General features: G+C 38.2%; 2 protein-coding genes across 2 annotated transcripts in view; one reads left to right on the forward strand and one right to left on the reverse strand.

Moving 5' to 3' along the window:
- LOC129100908 (metal transporter CNNM4-like) overlaps nucleotides 1–5,438 on the reverse strand; it is a 47,521-nt gene extending 42,083 nt beyond the window's left edge. Inside the window, exon 1 of the mRNA XM_054610448.1 lies at nucleotides 4,004–5,438. Coding sequence (XP_054466423.1) covers nucleotides 4,004–5,432 — 1,429 coding nt within the window. The 5' untranslated portion in view covers nucleotides 5,433–5,438. The remainder of the gene's footprint in view (nucleotides 1–4,003) is intronic.
- Nucleotides 5,439–13,504: 8,066 nt separating this feature from the next.
- LOC129100907 (probable phospholipid-transporting ATPase IM) overlaps nucleotides 13,505–21,327 on the forward strand; it is a 48,556-nt gene continuing 40,733 nt past the window's right edge. Inside the window, exon 1 of the mRNA XM_054610447.1 lies at nucleotides 13,505–13,617. The gene's annotated coding sequence lies outside the window, so the exon portion shown is untranslated. The remainder of the gene's footprint in view (nucleotides 13,618–21,327) is intronic.

A 21,327-nucleotide genomic window follows, 5' to 3' on the forward strand; every position in this document is an offset into this window, starting at 1 on the left:
TCAACATGGACTCAGCGTGGAGGCTGGCGTGGTTTAAAAAAAAAACAACAACATTTCTTCTTCGGAATGAAGTATTCGCTGCATTGTGTGTTGTGTACTACTGTAAAAAATAAAAGTATTTATGTTACATTTACTGTGGATATTTTTTGAAAGGTTTTGCCTGTTTGGTTACAGTTGCTAATCCTTTTTTAATAAATAATAAATAAATAACTCCTGTATTGTTGTTGAAGTCAAGTAAAATCTAACAGGCACTTGATGAATATATAAGCAGGAAACCGATAAGATCGACTCCCACATGCAGCCAGCTCTGAGAGAGACTTCTTGATTACACAGTTGCATATAGATACTGAGAACAACACGTCATTGCCTGCAGCGAGCGAAAAATTCAGCATGTCAAAGCAATATTTTAGCAACTCAAGCAAAGCCTTCACATCATTTCTGGGAGGGGACACTCATCTCAAGAATCTGGAACTTTCACCTCGTCCGGCTATAAGAAGTACATTTCACATAGTTGAGATCCATAGACTGCATATAGAAGAGGACGTAGTCGTCATGACGTCACCTACTGGTTTAGGGTCTGCGCTTTTGAAGTCTCGATTTCAAGCATTTTGGCCGTCGCCATCTTGTTTTTGTGCAACCAGTAAACAGAAGTGACCATATTTGGACTGCGGAGGAGTGATGTAGAGAAGATGTTTAAGGCTCTGGTAGCGACCTGTCAATCACAAGGTAGCCACGCCCTAAATCATACCCTGCTTTATGGTCTGTTTGACTCTAAATGGAGCATCATTTACTAAATGAACATCATGCTGTATTGAAGAAGACTTGAAACTAGAGATTGAGACCATAAACTCATGTTTACGATGTTTACTGAGGGAATAAATCAAGAGAGAAGTAGAGTCATTTTCTCATAGACTTCTACACAATCTGACTTTGCTTCTTTTAGACAGTCTGGACTGATCCAAGTGAAGTTAGATGCTGTTTCAACAGGGTGAGATTTGAGCTTCCCCCCATATTTATACTCCTCGCCCAACACACAATGTCACATCACACAGACTTTTCCTGCAAAATACAACTTCTGACTTTTCGGTCATGCTTCGGCTCCTTTTCTGCAAATTCTGCTCAATATTAGGTGTCAAGCTGTTCAAGACTCGTTATACAGATCAGCTTGAAGGGAGGCCAGTATGTCATCGAGCAATTGCATCACCCAAAGCTTTGCAGAAATGCAGAAACGACCCTTTAGTCTGATTCACATCGATGTGTTGACGTGTCTGCAGTTACCAGATGTCCAAATTCAACTGTGAATCTGCCCTTAGTCAAATCAGAGTAACCATAGGATGCTGTAGACGAGGCAACATCCTTTTACTTGACGTAGTTTCTTGTGAAAATGTTTCTTGTTATTTTGAGTTCTTCAAAAATAGAAATCTATTTCTCATGTATATCAGATCACCAACGATGTGAAGCACCAAGTTTTCTCCATCGTGATACTCAAACTCACTACGACAACTGAATATTTCCTCGTGACAGCTTGCAGTAAAACTCCCTGCAGAGCGACGAGCCAATGGAGATTGTTTTCAATTCTCTATGAAGCTCGGCGTGTGTGTGTGTGTGTGTGTGTGTGTGTGTGTGTGTGTGTGTGTGTGTGTGTGTGTGTGTGTGTGTGTGTGTGTGTGTGTGTGCATCTGCAGCTTGTTGCCAAACCCTCCCACCTCTCCAGCCAAACCTACTTAAAAAAAAAAAGAGCCGCAGAGCCGTTTGTTGGCCAAATGTCACGCAGCGCCGTTCACCGCCACTACAGCAACTCAAAAGTCCCTCTACAAGTGGCACGATCTGAGATAAGCGACGTGTAAAAAAGATGCAAAATCAATAGACGTTCGATTCACTTGGGAAGCATTCAGTGTGACAAAATCATTGAGTTGAGGACGCAGACAAAGTCCAGTGGCGTTCCTGAACGGTGGGGTAACGATGCTGCTGCAGAGACAGAAGGACGAACCCTCGTTCCTGCTCACTGTGCGGAGACACAGACACAGCAAGTGTGTCTACTGTCTGTGACCTTGAGACGAGACGCCTGAGAAAAGGAAAAACAAATCCCTGCGGGGGGGGGGGGAGGTGGCGTCAGTGTGTGTGTGTGTGTGTGTGTGTGTGTGTGTGTGTGTGTGTGTGTGTGTGTGTGTGTGTGTGTGTGTGTGTGTGTGTGTGTGTGTGTGTGTTGATCCTCTCCTGAGGGAGCGAGTGTGCACATGAGGAAAAAGCAGCAGAGCAAGAAGAGAGAAGTAAAACGGGGAAGTGATTTTTTTGGATATTAACGCCTATAAGAAAAAACAAAAGCAGAGGTTTCATTTGTTTCCTCAACACCACTTCTAAGCCGAGTCATTTTCTTGGGCTTTAGACAAACAACACTCTACTTGCTCACCTTGTTTGGATTGTAAGAAAGTGGCCAAACCTACTTTCCCTTTTTGTAATACTACCAACAATGTCTCCAGGCTAAATGTAGTTACCGATAAAGATGGCAACTTTATTCAGTTTCCCTCCTGAAACTGAGAGCGAATACAATAAACATGACTTCAAAATTGAAATACTCAAAACCAGAGGGAGTCTGGCAGACAGATATTGTCTCCTAATGAAAATGCTTGATGCGCATAGCAACCGCAGCCGTTTCATCCTCACACTCTGGATAAGAGCATCAATAAAATAAGACCAAAATAAAATAGGAAATATACACTTTATCTACTAGCAAACACACAAAAAATTAAATTTTGTTGGGGATTTCTATGCAGGATTGCGAGCGGGATAAATCACTGAACCCCAAGATGGAAACTTCTCTCCTTGCCTGGCCTACTCCGCAAAGAGGTCAAAGGTCAAGCTCAGCTACGACCTCCTTGTTTAAACCAACACAGCACCATTGATCACCAAACCAGGCCGAGCTCACACATGATACAGAAGACCTGTCCACCTGCTTTTTTTCTCTTTGATCCATCACAAATCACTTAAAAATTGACCGAGAGGTTTAAATAATCATGTTGAGATTTGCCAAACAGGAAGTATTAAACCAGGAAAGAGGAGCAGTGATGCAATCGTAACACACAATGGTAGAAAGTAGAGATTCAAAAATGAGCATCCAGTCCAACAAAACGTCTGACTGCACGGTTTCTGAGTGATGTCCATATTTCTGTCACTCCTGTATTTTCAAAGTAAAACAAATAGTTATCTTCTACTCAAGTACTTCAGTACAATATTGAGGTACTTTACTTGAGTATTGCATTATGCTACTTTATACTTCTACTCCACAACATTTTAGAGGCAAATATTGTACTTTTTACTGCACTACTTTTACTTAAAACCTAAGGTTTGCCGTTTCAGATTCATCATATTAATACAAAACTAAATCCACTAATAAATTATGACTTTTTTCATATAAATTAAGCTACTTTGCAGTATACAAAGTCGTACTGCAGCTGGTAAAGGTGGAGCTACTTTTATGCTGTGATGTACAGTAGCAGTCAAAAGTTTGGACACACCTTCTCATTCAACTACTTTGAAGAATGTAAAATATAAAACATATTCTGGTTTGTTGAGCATTTGTTTGTTTACCACATAATTCCATATGTGTTCCTTCATAGTTTGGATGTCTTCAATATTAATCTACAATGTAGAAAAAAAATAAAAAAGAAAGAAAGAAAAACCATTGAATGAGAAGGTGTGTCCAAACTTTTGACTGGTACTGTAAACAAACATTTTTTCTTGAATGGGACATTCTGAATGATAGATACATTAAGTATATTTTGATGTTAATACTTACTTAACTAAGAGTATGTTTTCACATGAATACTGCTAGATCTGAGTACTTTTTCCACCTCTGCCTGTCTTGGACAACCACAATATAAATTGTGGATTTATTGATTATATCAAGATATTTAAAAGCTGTCTCTAACCCCACATGACCTTTGATTTATTGATCATATCCTGTCCTAACCCCACCACCACCACCACCACCACCAACACCAACCTTTCTTGAACTCCTCCAGCATGGAGTCCAGCTTGGTGTCGTGGAACACAAAGTGCACCGGGTGGTTGTAGAACTTGGTGATGGTCTTCAGGGTGGTGCAGTCATCCGGGTCCACGAAGGCCAAGTCCTTCACGTACAGGATGTCCACGATGTTGGACCTCTCGTGCTCGTACACCGGTATCCTCGTGTACCCACTCTCCATGATCTCAGACATGGTGTTGAAGTCCAGCACTGTGTCGCTGTGGATCATGAAGCAGTCTCCCACAGGGGTCATCACGTCCTCCACAGTCTTGGTACGCAGCTCCAGCGCTCCTTGGATCATATTCAGCTCCTCCTTCACCAGGTCGTTGTAGGGCTCCGTCACCTTCAGCATCCCCACCAGCTTCTCCCTGTTATACACAGTGCCTATCTCCTGCCCTAACACACAGTCTAGAATCTTACTAATGGGCCAAGACAAGGGGAAAGTCAGCAACATGAACAACTTAGTCACCATGATGGTGTTGGCACCGACAGCCAAGCCGTGCCTTGAACACAACGCCTGTGGGACAATTTCACCAAAGATCACAATGCCCACTGTGGAGGCCACTACTGCACCTATGCCTGACTTGGTGAGGTCATCCAGGAGGATAGTGAGGGTGGTGTTCACCAGGACATTGCCCAGAAGCAATGAGCACAGCAGGTAGTTGCCCTTTCTGCGTATGGGCTCTATCTTCCTTGCGTATTTCTTCTCCTTCTCAGTGCCACAGCTCTGCACGATGCGCAGCTCCATCGGGTCCAACGCCATCAAACCCAGGTTCAACCCGCTGAACATGCCTGAAAGCACCAACAAGAAGCATATGAGGATCACCTGCAGCCACACAGGTAACAAGGACTTCGCCACCTCCACCACACGAACTCTCCCGTCCTGTTCGTCCAGCAGAAACCACATCTCCTCCTCAGAGTTCGCCTGGGCTGCGCGGACTTCGCGGACGCACAAAGCGAACACCTTGACGACTTCGCTCTTCCGCAGCTGCTTGACGCGGAGGCTGACCACCCCGGAGGTGTTGTGGTTACTCACCACCATCAACCCCTTCACTTCTATGTCCTTTGTCAGCTCCGTGCACGTCCTGTTCACCGGGTTCGCCAACGCGCCGGCGACGTCGTCCAGCTGTTCGCTCGAATAAAGTTCGGTGAACTTGAGCAGCGACGAAGTGTTCGGCAGCAAGCGGAGCCCGTAGAACCGGAGCAGGATGTCGCTGCCCTCCGTCACCTGGATCACGCCTCTCTCGGTGGTCCCCGCGGGGGTGTCGCTCCTCTCCAGCCGCATGCCGAGTACCCGGGGTCCTCCTCTGGAGTCCGCCGCCGCCTCCACGGCTCTACCGCCCGGAAAAACGCAAGAAAACACGAGTAAAGTCAGCGTGAACCCCGGTCCGCTCCAGTCCACCGCCATGTTTGTTTCGCTCTCTGCGAATGACGCGTAGAGGGAGGGGGGCTGACGTCACTCACTCGTTTCCACTAAGGCCACACCCTGCTCATTTGCATGTGTTAAAAAGGTTTCGGCCAATCAGCGGGCGAGACGTCATTCGACCGAGCCCCCTTCGGTTTTCGTTTTTAAGGTCGACTGGTATTTTTCTTGCTTTTAAGGTGGAAGTTTTAAAAAAGAAAAAAAAGTCACTAAAGTCACATGTCATTTTTCTCACTGATTTTATACTTTTTCTTTTTAAATATACAGTACCAGTCAATATATATATATACATATATATATATATATATGTAATATATATATGTATATATGTATATATATGTATATATGTATATATATATGTATATATATATATATATATGTATATATGTATGTATGTATGTATGTATGTATGTATATATGTATATATATATATATATATGTATGTATGTATATATATGTATATGTATGTATATATATATGTATATATATATATATATATATATATATATATATATATATGTATATATATATATATATATATATATATATATGTATGTATATATATATATGTATATGTATGTATGTATGTATGTATATATGTATATATATATATGTATGTATGTATATATATATGTATATGTATGTATATATATGTATATATGTATGTATGTATATATATATATATATATATATATATATATATATATGTATGTATATGTATGTATATATATATATATATATATATATATATATATATATATATATATATATATATATATATATATATATATATACATATACACACATATATATAAGAATCTTATAATGTTTGTTTACCTGTATTTAATGAACTCTGAAAATCCACCTGCTTCATTAGGTAGCTAAATCTGACATTTGGACAAAGGTATTTTCTGTCCAAAAAGAAACATAAAGAAGGAATTCTGAGTAATCACTTGTTTGAGAAGTGCATAACCAATGTATTACTTTGTTAAAATACAAATAAATATCTTTTTCATTTGAATCATCAGTTTGTGTAAATGTCTTTTCTGATAACAGAGCTCCATCTTGTGGTCAAATCACACACAGTGCAGCCTGATGGACGGCTGTGAAGATTGTGAAACACATGCTGTTCAAATAGAAATCAGCTTCCCATTATTAAGACTGATGCATCAATGTGTGAGCAGCACTTTAACTGTTTTATGTACAGTTGGGTATTATAGTCCAGTGTTTCCAAAACTAGAGTCTGGTCCCCTCTGGAAAGAATGTTTTTTAATGTAAAATATCAATCTGAAAAGTGACCACAGTGCATCTGTGTCTGTTTAAATGCAGTATAATAAAAAGTACAATATACTTTTCTGAATTGTTGCAAAGTAGAAGTATAAATTAGCATGAAAAGATAATGCTCATCTAGTACCAAGTGGCTCAACATTTTAGTATCGTACTTGCCTTAATATGACATGAAATGAAACAGTGACTTAATGAGATAGAAGTCCCCTTCAGCAGAAAAATGACTCATAACTCCCCGTAAAACCACAAATTGTTTGTTTTAAATTTCTGTTTGCATACAAATGAAACAAACAATGTACAATATGTTAATTAGTGAGTTTTAGATTTGGTTGAAGGTGGGTTTTTTTTTACTTTCAAGAGAGCCAGGTTAGCTGCTTTTCGTCTTTATGTTAACACACTTAAAACTTCACATTATAGAAATCTAATAAGTGTATTTCCAAAAAAGTCTAACTATTCCTATGAATATGTTGGTTGCTAGGCTGCTGGAATAGAGGCTGGCTGCTAGGAGGCCAACAAGACAGAGGAACGGAGGATCTGGGCCAGTGCATGTGGAGCCGGAGCCAATCAGAGGAAATGGGAACACAGGTGAGGAGGTGAGAGGAACCAGGTGTGTGGATGCTTGTTACAGTCAGGTGATCAGGAAAAGGAGGAAAACAATACACCATCATTAAAGGCAATTAGTTTGTTGAATGTCTAACTATTATACATCAGTAATCTCTTTTAAATCACTTCTTAAAACACATTTTCACAGAAGGGCTTTTATGTGATGTTGTCCCTTAAATGTTTTGTTTTATTATTGGTTTTACTATCTTGTTTTATTTTAATATACTATTTTATCTTTATCGATTTAATTTAATTTATTTTACTTATTTTATTTTATTTATTCTATTATTTATTTTATTTATTTTATTTATTCTCACTTGTTATTTTATTTTATTTCTTAGTTTAGTTTTATCTTATTGATTGTTTTTATTGTTTCCTCTATTGTACTGTTTTATCTTTATCAGGGTGTAAGTCTTACCTTAATTTGTCAAAGCTTTCTTTTGTTTGATTGTCTTGCTTTTCTGCCTTGTCTGTCGAAGCACTTTATAAACTCTGTTTTTAAAGGTGCTATATAAATAAATTATTATTATTATTATTATTATTATTATTATTATTATTAGTATTAGTATTATTAGTATTATTATTATACATATTGCTTTCATTCACAAAAAATGAATCAAGTCAACAACTGACTTAACTTCTGTCTTTAAAAAAATATAACACCAATGAATATATGCACATGCTAAAGTGTTTGCAGTATTGGTTGCTATGTGAGACTGGTTTGTAAAGCAATCATGATGCCTTGCCACTCTGCACGACCACAGTGAGACGGTGCAAGACGGAGGTCCAAAAACCTACTCTTGAGTCCTCCACAGAGAGCAAATTGTCCGTCTACTGTTTATGGAAATCTTCCCACACCTTTGCTTCTGCACTCACAGAAGCTGCAGCTCTTAGTCTGCTGATACAGTGTGTGTTCAGTGGTTCTCCTCTGCTGTAAAAGGTCTCACTGCCTCATCACGCTCCTCTCACACAGTAACTGATATCTAAACAACTTCAAGCCTTTGTCGAACGCTGGTGTACACAAACGGCATCAACCATCCTCTTGCCAAATATCTGAGAAAGAGGAAAAAAGACTACAGCTTCATGTCCTTAACCTCCTTCAACATCCTCTCATGTGAAAATGTTAATATTCTCTGGATCCATCATTAATCTAGAGAATATCACTTTGCTCCAGACTCCACTGAATGATGTAGTAAAAATATGCATGTTTTATGAATTGGCTCATCAAAGCTTTAAGATATTCTGGTGTACCGATCAAGAAGAATTCTGATGTGTTTATGTGTTTCTTCCCCTTCATATAGAGGAACAGGAACCTATTTTTCATTACCAACTGCAATATGTCAAACATATTCCCCTTTTTGTTTCTGTGTTGGAAATCAAACTCAAGTATTTTATTAAACAGACACTTAATAAATAATTCATGCTACATGGTGATGAGAAATACATTTTTTCTTGTCTTTTATTCAAGTTAAAGTAGTAAAAATACAGCGTAAAGATATTCCACTGCAACAGTCATTATGCAGAAAGGCCTCTCGTAAAGTATGACAACATATATATATATATATTGATAAAAGTCAATTATGTTTATTGTCGTAGCTGGTTGAGAAGTAGCTCATTGTGTTTAATCTACAACAATGCTTCATATTTCATAAAATGATCAATTGATTTGTATGAGAATTCTTAATCTACAGATTAACTGCAGATTTAGTCATTTAAATTGGACTTGAGTAAAAAAAAAAGTACAATATAACAATTTTAAAGTGAATCTAAAGGGAGGTATAAAGGGTTGTGAAATGAGAATGCTTAGGTGGTAAAATATTAGTATTTGAGTACATATTCAGTCCACTGGTTAAGAGGAAGAAAAAGATAAAGAAGAAGAAGCTTTATAAAGAGAGAAATAGAAGAAGACATACTTCCTTTTTTATTTTCTACACATAACAAACAAGTGTGAGATACACACACACACACATGCACAGGCAGGTAATGTCAGAGCAAAGGAACAAGGACTACTGTCTGATCCTGTTTCTCCAAAATTAGATCTGACAACATCCTCAAACCTGCTAATGACTTTCACAATACACACAGGCTGTGTTTCCATCCAACATCAATTTCTGTATTTGGGTTTTCAACAGATTACTGAAAAGAAATATGTTTATTTTTCTTGCAGAAGAACAACTTAACGTCTGTTAAAATGGAAAAGGAAAACCACAGCTTAACCTAACTGAGATTCTTGCAAAATGTTAATTTATATCTACTTATTTGGGTAGAATAATAAGAAATAAATATTTTGTAGCAATGCACAGATAAAAAAGTATGATGCATGACTGCTGTCATCTCAGAGTACCACTACCAACACATTCTCTTGTAACTGGGCAGTGATATTTATCAGCTACTGTACGAAAGACTCTCTGCAATATTTAAGGCTGTTCAATACTTTTTTTTAACGGTGTTTTGGGGTAATTTCTTGTTACTTGTAATTTTGTAAGTTCACTGAAATATACTTTAGTACAAACTGACAAATATCTAAACACAACAGTTTTCTACTCGAACAATAGTGAGTCTGTTTCTGAGTCTGGTGACTCATTTTGATGACTGCAACTCTCTTAAAGGAACTACACCAACTACTGGGAATTGTATTCTGCGATTTAAAAAAAAAACACACACACAAACAACACACACACACACACACACACACACACACACACACACACACACACACACACACACACACACACACACACACACACACACACACACACACACACACACACACACACACACACACACACACTTTTGGGGTAATAAATATTACAAGTAGCTTAAAGAGGCCACTGGGGAGCTCTGAAGGGGAAAATGGGACAATTAAAAGGAAACAACGATGTCTGAGGAAGAGGATACCGGAACAAAAACAAGAAATAAATCAAACATTAAAATAAGAATCTACCACTAAAGAAGTGATTTTATGCATTTTGGCGACACCTTGTGGTCACATCATCATTTGAGGAAAGTATAGTTCAGGGAGGCTGTTGAGTTTATATAAATACAACATCTTCAGTGTACTGACAGGTGAATATGGTTGTGCCAACTTAACATGTATACATTTCAGCAACTATAAAAGTGAATCACCTCCTGAAGCTGAACATAACCTTTTTTTTTCCTGTTGTATCACACCACATACGTTTTAAACTGAGAGCAGATTTGGGGGGTTTAAACCACAGTGATTTCCTCCTCTGTGACTGCAGGAAACTGAAACCTCAGTCAGGGGGGAAAACGAAGACACTGCAGAGACGAAGACACAGAAAGCTCCAGGGAAATAAAGAATCTTCACCAGCTGCAGAAGGATGATAAAGAGGTTTTGCATTCAATTCAATTGTTCTGCATTCAATTCAATGAGTTTCTATATATTTATTGCACAGTATTGCCAAAGAACATTGTAAAATACAAGGATGTAAAAGTGCAAAAACAACATCTATGTCAATTAAAGTTTATAATGCAGATAACAAGAACTGAATCAGCAACATAATATAATAAAACATTCAGATAATTCTAAATATTATTTTACATTAAAGTATAAGCATTGTAATAGGTAGTTGAGATTGAGCACTTTACTTAGTTTAATCAACAGTTATTCCTCATATTTTATTAAATGATCATGTCAAAGCTCATGTGTTTGATTGACATCTCCTTCGTCTGTTTATTGATTCTGTTGTGTTGAGAACTCACACAGTTTGTATCCTTAACTCATAAAGTTTAGAGAAGTCACTTCTTTAAATAGCAAAGCTCCTCCAAATCTACACCTGATTAAAGGTCTAATCAGCCAGGGTCATTAAAAAAACCTTTGTGGGTCTCCAGAGACTTTCATTTCCATAAAAGCAGTGGAGTAAAAAGCACAAGATTTCCCTCTCAGATGTAGTAGAGTGGTAGTTAGTAACATACAATGGATATACTTAAAGCAAGTACCTCAAAATTGTACTGCAAGTACTTTGCATGGGACAAATAAAAGATTTAGAAGGATGGATGAAAGAAAAGACATTACATTACATTACAGTCATTTAGCAGACGCTTTTATCCAAAGCGACTTACAATCAGTAGTATATTACATATCATTCACCCATTCACACACTGATGACAGGCTACCATGCAAGGTGCCACCATCAGACTCTAACTAACATTCATCAACCAGTCCACACCGATGGCAAGCCTTCAGGAGCAACTTGGGGTTAAGTGTCTTGCCCAAGGACACATCGACTGCCAAAGCTGGGTATCGAACCACCGACCCTCTGATTGGAGAACTACCTTGCTCTCCACAGAGACAGTTTGTGTCACAGTTCTGCTTCCATACTCTCCTGTCAGTAGCTCACCCCTGTCACTCTGCCTCACACTCGCCTCTCAGCCACTCCCACCTCACCAGCCTGTCACAGCTCTACCCCTTCTCTCCTGCCACTCTATATCTCTCACTCTCCTAATCAGCTCATTCAGCACACCTGTTAGCCCCACCCACCTCATCAGCACAATCACTCTCACCTGCCCACTCTGCTGCGTTAGTATTTAAACCCCAGTCTCACAAACACTCACTGCCAGATCGTTCTCCGCACCTCGCCAGACTTTCCCCCACATTCATCCTCGGGCTGATTTCCCGTAGCCGACCCTGCCTGTTTGGACTTCTCCGACTTGCCTCTGCCCCGGTAAACCACTCGGCCTTCCGTCCCCGACCACGAGTCTAGCCTCCGCTCTCTCTGGTGTCTGTCTGCCTGATCCCGTGGCTGTTTGGCTCATCCCCGGCTTGACTTCTTGGTGTGAGCCGGCTGGTTCCTGGTTTCCTGCCGTTTGTGTCTGCCTGGAATAAAGCTTCTCACTGCTCTGTGTCTGTCGCGCTGCTTCTGGGTCCACACCACACCGTTACAGTCTGTGTGGAATACGTTTACTCAAGCAATGTGCTTAAGAAAACATTTTTAGTCCTTGAACTTTCATTTCGTATTTCCATTTTATGCTATAATATTATACAATTAAGTAAGCTATGATAATCCTGTGAGAGTACAGCAGTTAAAGTAAACAGTAAAGAGCCTTCTACTACACTACACATCAGGGGGAAATGTACTTTTTACTACATTTATCTGACAACTGTATCGCTAGATTGTTACCAGTTACTTTAGAGTTTAAGATGTTGCATACAAAACGTATATTATATTCAACACAGTGTTAAAAGATAAACCTTTTTGTCTTGTGGTCTCTAATATAAAAAATAGTGTCAAGTTAAGGCTGCTTGTCATGTTTCAGTTGCACTTGTTTCCAGAAAAAATTCTGTCATTTCCTGTTTTCAGTTTCTAAAACGTAAAGAGCCACTTCTTTTTTTTTTATATATATTTTTTTTATTATTTGAACCCATTTTTTAATGATTGCGAGTTTGGGACTGTTTTGTTGGGGAAAAAAACAAGTATTGTCACTTCCATTTAAGCCGCTTAAGTGACATTTCCAATGCATTGCTTTTACTTGTAACATGTCAAATTCAGCTCGTGTGTTTGATTGACATCTCCTTCGTCTGTCTATTGATTCTGTTGTGTTGAGAACTCACACAGTTTGTATCCTTAACTCATAAAGTTTAGAGAAGTCACTTCTTTAAATAGCAAAGCTCCTCCAAATCTACACCTGATTAAAGGTCTAATCAGCCAGGGTCATTAAAAAAACCTTTGTGGGTCTCCAGAGACTTTCATTTCCGTAAAAGCAGTGGAGTAAAAAGCACAAGATTTCCCTCTCAGATGTAGTAGAGTGGTAGTTAGTAACATACAATGGAAATACTTAAAGTGCCTCAAAATTGTACTTTAGTACAGTTCTTGAGCAAGTACTTTTGCACAGAGTATGCCTCCAAATTAGCACTTAAACCACTGCGGCACGCTTGTTAAAGTGTGTGCGGTTGTTTCATTTCTGAGGTCACTAGGGGTCATAGTTGCCTCAAACTTCTTAATTACCACTTTACTCCACTCTTGCTCGCACTTAATGTTTTTTTTGTTTTGTTAATATAGGTTTTCATGTTTTCATGCCAAGAACAGAACTTTAACAAACTAAGGAGGGGGAGTGAAGGAAGGGAGGGAGGAGTGGAGGAAAATGAGAGGAGGGGAGAGCCTGAGAGAGGGAGGGGAGAGGAGGCAGGAGGTGGGGGAAGCCTGGAGGGACAACATTAGCCCTCGTTTCTCCCCACAGTTGGGAGATTTTGGTGTTTTTCTCTCCGGGACCTTTTGTTTTAAGCTTCAGGACTCAGGACTCACGGATCCAGTTACGCACGGTAAGAAGACGCGGTGTTTGGGTGACCTTGGAGGGGGTGCGGCAAGGTGAAGCGAGGGGGAAGGTGGGTGACATGCCGAGATGGAATTAGGGTGGGGGGAGAGAAAAGGGAAGAGATGGAGGAGGAAGAGAGAAAGGCTGGCAGAGAGGCGAACAGGAAGCTGTAGTGAATGAAGGGTGTGCGGTGTCTCCTCACTCTCTGTCTCCTCAGAAAGTAACGGAAATAATGAAAGAGTGAGTTAAAGTTTGTGGGTCTGGGGGGGAAACTTTCCTTTTCACTCTCAAAAACAACTCATGGTGGGTGGATTTCCACAACAACTCCACGGAGTACTTCTGTAGTTTTAAAGTTGGTTCAAAGTTCTCCAAAAACTTCCTCCTTGCAACACAAACTTTATTCTTTTTTTTTTTTTTTTTTTACTCTCATAGTGTGTTTTGTTGTTTTTGTGCTGGATTGTTCTGTTGTCAAAACTTTTTTTTTTTTTTTTTTTTTTTTTAATCAATTCATACTTTTGCTCAGAAATGAAGGTTGTAGTCTGTAGTGTGTGTGTGTGTGTGTGTGTGTGTGTTTTATTTTTTTAGGTGGAGATGACGTCACTGTTGCTTGTGGGGAAATTGCAAACTATGTTCACATGAATAATAACTGTGTGGTTTAGCAGTGATGAGTCATTTCTTCATCATTGTAGATTAGATGGTGTTGTGTTTCTGTTCAGACAGTACAGTAGTTTGATGATACTCGTTTTTATGGCCATTAGACTTAAAGGACACATTTACTCTATAACACACAAGAATGGAAGAAGTACTCATACCTTCAATTTAAATAAAAGAACACCACAGTGTAAAAAAAATGTCTGTGGCAAGTAAAAGTACTGCATTCAAGGTAAAAAAATACTGACATCAAAATATACTTAGAGTACCAAAAGTTAAAGTACTCACTATGCAGAACGGCTTATTTCAGAAGCATATATATTATTGAGTTTTAATTATCGTTGCGCTGATGTCTTAGCAGACTTGTGTTAATGCTGGTAAAGGTGGAGCTGGTTTGTACTGCTTTATATACTGCTGTGTAGCTCAATCTATAATAATGGCTCATTATTTATGTTTTGTGTTATATATCTCAATCTGCAAAGTAGGTCAAATACATCTAGTGGAGTAAAAAGTACAATATTTGCCTCTGAAATACAGCAGAGAAGTATAAAGTAGTAGAAAATTAAAACACTCAAGTAAAGTACAAGTACTTAACTTAACTTACAGCAAAGTTAATGTACTTTGTCAAAAAGTTCATGGTCCCCTGAAATGTCTGAAATAAGAAGCTTTTATATGACTTTTTAGTTTTACGTGTCTTTATACAATCATCACTATGTTTGTGTGCTGCTCTGTCATCTGAGCTGTGTTTACACTGAAGTTACATCCAAGTGTCACCTGAAGCCAAACATCTGCTTCTCTTCTTCGAGCTATCACCCTGTTTGTTTTCTTTTTCTAAGCACTCTCAACCTGATTGATATCTTCATACAGCGTCACTTACAGAGAAAAGGAAGCCTGTGTGTTCTTATCTGGAAGCCTCAGTGGTGAGCCTCGTTTTCACACCTTTTATACTAAAACAGGCAAAAAGCATCTCTAGCAAAACTAGCATCTCTCTGAACATGATCATTCACTTTTTATGTTATTTTACATTTTTAACATAACCGACATTCAACCTTAAAAGAGGCACATGATAAAAATATAAGCAGTAATGATAGTATCAATAGATTAGCTAGTAGCTTTACCTATGTCAACATATATACACCTACCCTAACCCATACATGCATACATGCTTATATATATATATATATATATATATATATATATGCACTACATATTTAGCCACCTGCTTATACATACATACGCGCACAGCATACCAATATATATACCTTTCTACATGTACACACTTTGACACATGTACTCAAAAAGTCTGGCTGTTCGCTCGTTCATTCAAAGTTTATCAAACTTGAATGTGTCGTCGGTCCAAATTGCACCAAATTCCACACTGCTCTCCATGTGGTCTTCAGCAAAACATGCCCTAGGTGTGAAGTAGATCAGATTTACAGTTTTCGAGATATGCGAAGAACACACAGACAGACTCAGATGTAAAGGATGAAAGGGTAACCGTTCTGGTCTAGTAGACAAAATACAATGCATTCAAAGTTAAGTTAATTGTTAAAATATAAAAATAAATAAATTAAGAAACAAGACTGAAATAAGTCCAAGGCTTTACGAAGCACTACTATGAGCTAAATGCTAACGTTAGCGTGCTAACATGGTGAGTCCCTACGATTCATCCCGAGGGGAACATGAATGTCTGTTCTAAATGTCATGTCATCCATAGTTAGCTTGACATTTCACGCAAAAAACACAATTGTGAGACTCATGTTGTCGCTAAGATTTAACCTCAGGGGAACATGAATGTACGCATAAAGTTTCATGTTTATCCATCCAGCCGTTGTTGAGATATTTCAGTCTGAACCAAAGATCTGAAGCGCAAAAACAAATAAAGACAAGCAACAAAAATAGATAAGAAAAACTGTAAATGTGACAAACATGAATGAGATTAAAACCTAATGAGGAGAAGTATTTTACAAAAGCAACACGCTGCTGAATGAGGAATAAATGAGGAAGCGTTAAAGAAGCAGGAGTCAGATATAGAGACAGATTGTGTCTGTGTGTGTGTGTGTGTGTGTGTGTGTGTGTGTGTGTGTGTGTGTGTGTGTGTGTGTGTGTGTGTGTGTGTGTGTGTGTCTGTGTGTGTGTGTTAAAGGCAGTTAGTAAGAAAGAAAGACTTGTGCATTGACACTGACAAGAGGTCATTTAAGTTAAATCCTTGAATCTTATCTCAATGACTTCCAGCCAGTAGCACAAATTAATCTGGGGTTTGTGTTTGCAGCTTGAAGGTCGTACGCTGCTAGATTGATACGAGTCTTTGTGGTGCATTGAGGAGATTAATAAGCATAAAAGGTCAATCAAAATGTCAGAGGTTTTATCAGGTAAGGTGAGAGGAGGAGTGGCCCCGGGGCCCGAGAGGTCAGGTGAATTATTCAGAGGTCGATTGTTCGGGTCTTTTGGTGCGGCGCTTGCGACTCCGCGCTGCATTGTCCCCTCGTGTCATAACTGCATCTCACTTTTCTCATTCTGGTCTTTGTTAATGCTCATCATCGGTGGAGAAAGAGGCCCTAACAGGTGCCGGCTCCATTTCCTGCATCAGAGTCACAAATCAGTTCAGTTTTTATAATGTTCTTAAAAAAAGGCAAATTATTTTATTTCAGACATGAATCAGAGTAAATGATGAAATGAGGTTTGTGAGCAGAAACTTGTCCTGTGATCACAGGTTCACACAGTAATTCATTAATCAGTAACCAACGACACGGTCCGTATGTTGGCTTCTGTTTGTTTATTCAACCTAGTTGTCGGTTAGATACAAGCTGATTTTGTGCTCCGCTGTGAAGTAAAACCATTAGTACCAACACTGTGATGTAAAAATACTCCATTAAAAGTTAAAGTTATGCATTCAAAAGTACATAACTCAAAGTACCTGCCCTTTGTGACTGATACGCTGTCGTTTTAACTACTTTATATGCAGTTAAGTAGTTTTTTAGTGGTTGACATAGGGCTCAGGCCTCTCCCAAAGGGTCACAAAAAGTCAAAGCCTGGAAGTGGCTGTGACTTTAATTTGCACACAGGCATTTCTCAAAAGCTGCCGGTACTCTTTTCTATCTCTTAATATTAGGGTTTCTCTGGACGTTTCAAAATCATTGGCCACAGCCCCATTAAAAACAAACAGCATTTGGACGACATGAGGGGAACATATATATTTAAACATTATTTCAAAGTTTTTTGAATCTGCTCTTTTGATTCACAGAATATGATTTTACAGGAAAACCTTTCCAGAAGAATTAAACGATAGATGAAGACTGTGATATGTGCAAATAATGAAATAATTCTCTAACTATCACAAGTGTTGTCTTAAGCTTTTTGCCTGTTATCGATAATGGTCCAAAATCTTGTGAAATTGCTTAGTTAGTCAAACCCCAAAACCCATACCTCTTTGTGTCTTTAATTCACTGTAAACAATTCAGATTGTGATAATGAACGCTGACACCGACTACGTGCCAATGTGTGAATAAGGTTCCTCTTCAATCACTGGTCAGAAGATAAATCAGAGATGTCGTGAGATGATTTGTGTTAGAAGAAAGAAGAAAAAACAAAGTTCTCATACACAAAACTGTATTCATTTTTATTTATTTTTCCTAATACTATCTTTTATGCAATATTTTAATTGTACCTCTGTTTATCCTCAAACAGTTATTTTATTCCATCCATGTAACAAGTTTAGAAGTGAACTGCTAACAACATATAATCATCAAGCAAGTCACCATTTTTTTTACGGAATAGTTTTTGCACTGTATTTTATAAGCCTATCACATGTTTTTAATGTAAAATCTTTATTTGTAACCACATCTGTCATATAATTGTAGAGGAATTTGAACCACTCATGTAGAGTACAAGTTCCTTGTGCTTAACTACAGCACTTGATTAAATGCACTTACTTATTTTCCACCAATGCAATTATTACGAAATTAAATGAAATAATTCACATTATACTAAGTAAGACAATATGTGTTGGCTGCAACTACAGAATCCAAATAGAGACTTAATGCAGAAAGGGAGGACTTGTTCAGGACCGCCCATTAAAGTGTTTTTGTCTTTTATGGTCAAGGTTCATAACTGAGGCTCTATATTAACAGAACAACCAACAAGCTTAAACAAATATGGTCAGTGTGGTTTAGTGGCGCAGAAAACAGGAGAACAGAAGAGACCATTAGCCCCCCACCCAGGAACCCAAAGCTGTGCCTCGGCTCAGCATCCTCCGGCTATGAGATACATTTGACACTAAAGAAACTCTAACTGACTGCACAAAACACAACTTTATTTGTACAAAGGACAAATTGGTCTACAAAAAATTCTGTTGTTATAAATAGCAGTTTTTTGTTGTTGTTTCTATACTTATCTGGAAGAAAATGAATTTCCTTTGAGACCTCATTTAGAATGATGTTTAGTTGTATGGGAACGTCATTTTGTAGGAGACTGGGTTGATAAATGTGACCCCAAATGTCATTTTAAGTCTATTTTCTTCTGTTTTATGTGTGCAACTACACTGATTGATGTTGTGCTCTGAGGTGCTTCCAGAACACAGGTGACCTACACTCATACTGCCCCTGAAAGCATCCTGTGTAGAGACAAAGTACTGTTTAAAGTGCTGCATCTGCTCTGTAAAGACGTAGCTTTAGAGTGCTGAAACACCACGGTGACAGTCGGCCATCGGGCTCTTTGGGTCATAAACTCAGGCAGCTCAGCAGCAGTTAGCATGTACTCTGCAAAAAGTGGGTTTTCCCAAAACACCTCCAACCGACTAGTCCTCCACCGCAGAGATCTGACTGTGAGAGGGAGAGTTTCTGTTGAGATGTGGTTGAACTTTGGGCAGGTGAAATCCATAGCCCTCTGCAGAGTGAAAGTTTTACTCATTTCTGTACTTAATGTATGACCTAGATAATCCTTTGTTAGAGAAAAATAATACATGTAGGCTTTTACTTTAGCTGCTCAAAAATAGTTTCTGTTTGCTTTATACTTTTGCAGCATTCTGTTGTTGAATTGTCCTTAAAAGCTGAATTTTTTTATTTTATTTCAGGAAATAAACCAATCTTCTAATAGCATTAGTGTTTAAAAGATAATCCACGATAAATCAACAACTATTTTCATGATCAAATTTACTTTTAAGTCATTTTCTTAAAGTAGAAATGACAAAAATACCTAGTTCCAGTTTCTTAAATGATAAATTCTACTCGTTGTCTTTGTCTCCTATGATGCTGAATTGATTATCTTTTGGATTTTGAATGTCAACAACAATTAATTGTCGACAAAAAAACGTATAAGTTGCAGCCCTAATGTAAAGTAGTTGTAAAATAACTTCTATCTTTATAAAATTACTGAAATTAAAATGAGGAAAACAGGACGAAGAATTTGACCAAGCATTTAATTCCATCTTTTGGTACTTGGCAGTTTTTGTGTGTTGGATAAATTCCATTCCTGCTTGTTTATTTTCAATCTTTTAACCCAAGATTTTAAACTTAGACGGACACATCATTACTAAAGTTTGTACCAACTTTTCTACGACTTTGTATATGTCATACAAAGTTTATGTAACAAAGTGAATTGTATATGACGTCAGAATTTATTTATCTCAGAATCCCCCTGAAGTTGCTCACAGCCCCGTTTCTTTCATGGCACAATGTCCGCGCGCTGACTTTTGGGGGCAATTAGCGAGAACTCACAATCAGTGCTACTTCCTGCAATTGTTGAGTCAATGTAACAGACTGAAATCTGGGGGCAGATATAGAGAAACAACACAGACGCCCAATTTTAAGTGTTTTGCAAACTCAACAGTTGCAGGTGCAGTTTATACAATAGGGAGGTTTACTTATAAATACTTTTAGCCAGATAGAAAATCTAGATAATCAATTTTAGACGGTGAAAGCTTTGATCCGGTTGGATTTTCAGTTTTGATTCTGTGCTACTGTTCCTCCTCTGCCTTCCTTTGCCGTAGCCAATCATTTGAAGTATTCAGTAACTATACAGGATGCACTGTGCAAAATAACCATAAATAGACTCAAAACAACCACAAATAGGCATAATGACCTAAAAGAGATGCAAAATGACCACAATGAACCATAAAAACAAAGACATTATAGGGATTTTCAGTTTTGATTCTGTGCTACTGTTCCTCCTCTGCCTTCCTTTGTCGTAGCCAATCATTTGAAATATTCAGTAACTATACAGGATGCACTGTGTAATCCACAGAGAGGAGATGACTGACACAGTAATGATGAAAGTTAACTATTTTCATGATTGATTTATCTACAGATTATTTTCTGGACGACTTGACCGATATTTTGGTTCATCATCAAACTTCTTCTTTTGAAAATCCAAAGATCTTCAGTTTGCAGTTCTCCCTTTGGAGAACTGTCACGTTTGTCATTTCTGCTTAAAAAAGACTGAAATCATCAATTCATTATGAAAATAGTTAATATTTATTTTTTTGTTGCAGCTCTGCTTCTCTCTATAGGTGGCTTTCTTGCTTAGTTGCTCTGAAAAATACAGTGTGCTCTTCCAGCTATTATTAGCTAGCAGCCTGATAAGACAAGTACCTGTTGATAGAGATTAGACAGAAAATCTAGGCTGGTGGATTTTGGAAAGCTGAGCACTCTGAAAACCAAACCAAGACTTTGTATTGTAGAGGACCTTTCTGAGATTTAAATAAGCGCTTTTAAAGTTTTTAAACAAATATATCTGGAAGGTTTATTTGAGTTTCATGCATCAAAGGAATGCAAAATGGCTATTAAGAGATAATAACTGACCATGAAAACGCATAATGACCTCAAAGGGAAATAAAAACAAAGACACTACAAATGTATTCAGCACAAAATGACCACAAGGAGACGTAAAACACATTGCACTATAAAAGGGATGCAAAATATCTTCAAAGCGACAAAAAAAAAGAGAAAAGAGATGGATAACAACTACATAGAGACTCAAAAACTACCACAAAGAGAGACACAATGATTATGGGACACACAAAGAGACACAAAATGACCACAATCAGATGCAAAATAACCATAAACAGACT

Source organism: Anoplopoma fimbria, chromosome 13 (assembly GCF_027596085.1).
Source record: "Anoplopoma fimbria isolate UVic2021 breed Golden Eagle Sablefish chromosome 13, Afim_UVic_2022, whole genome shotgun sequence".
In the NCBI taxonomy this organism is placed as follows: Eukaryota; Metazoa; Chordata; class Actinopteri; order Perciformes; family Anoplopomatidae; genus Anoplopoma; species Anoplopoma fimbria.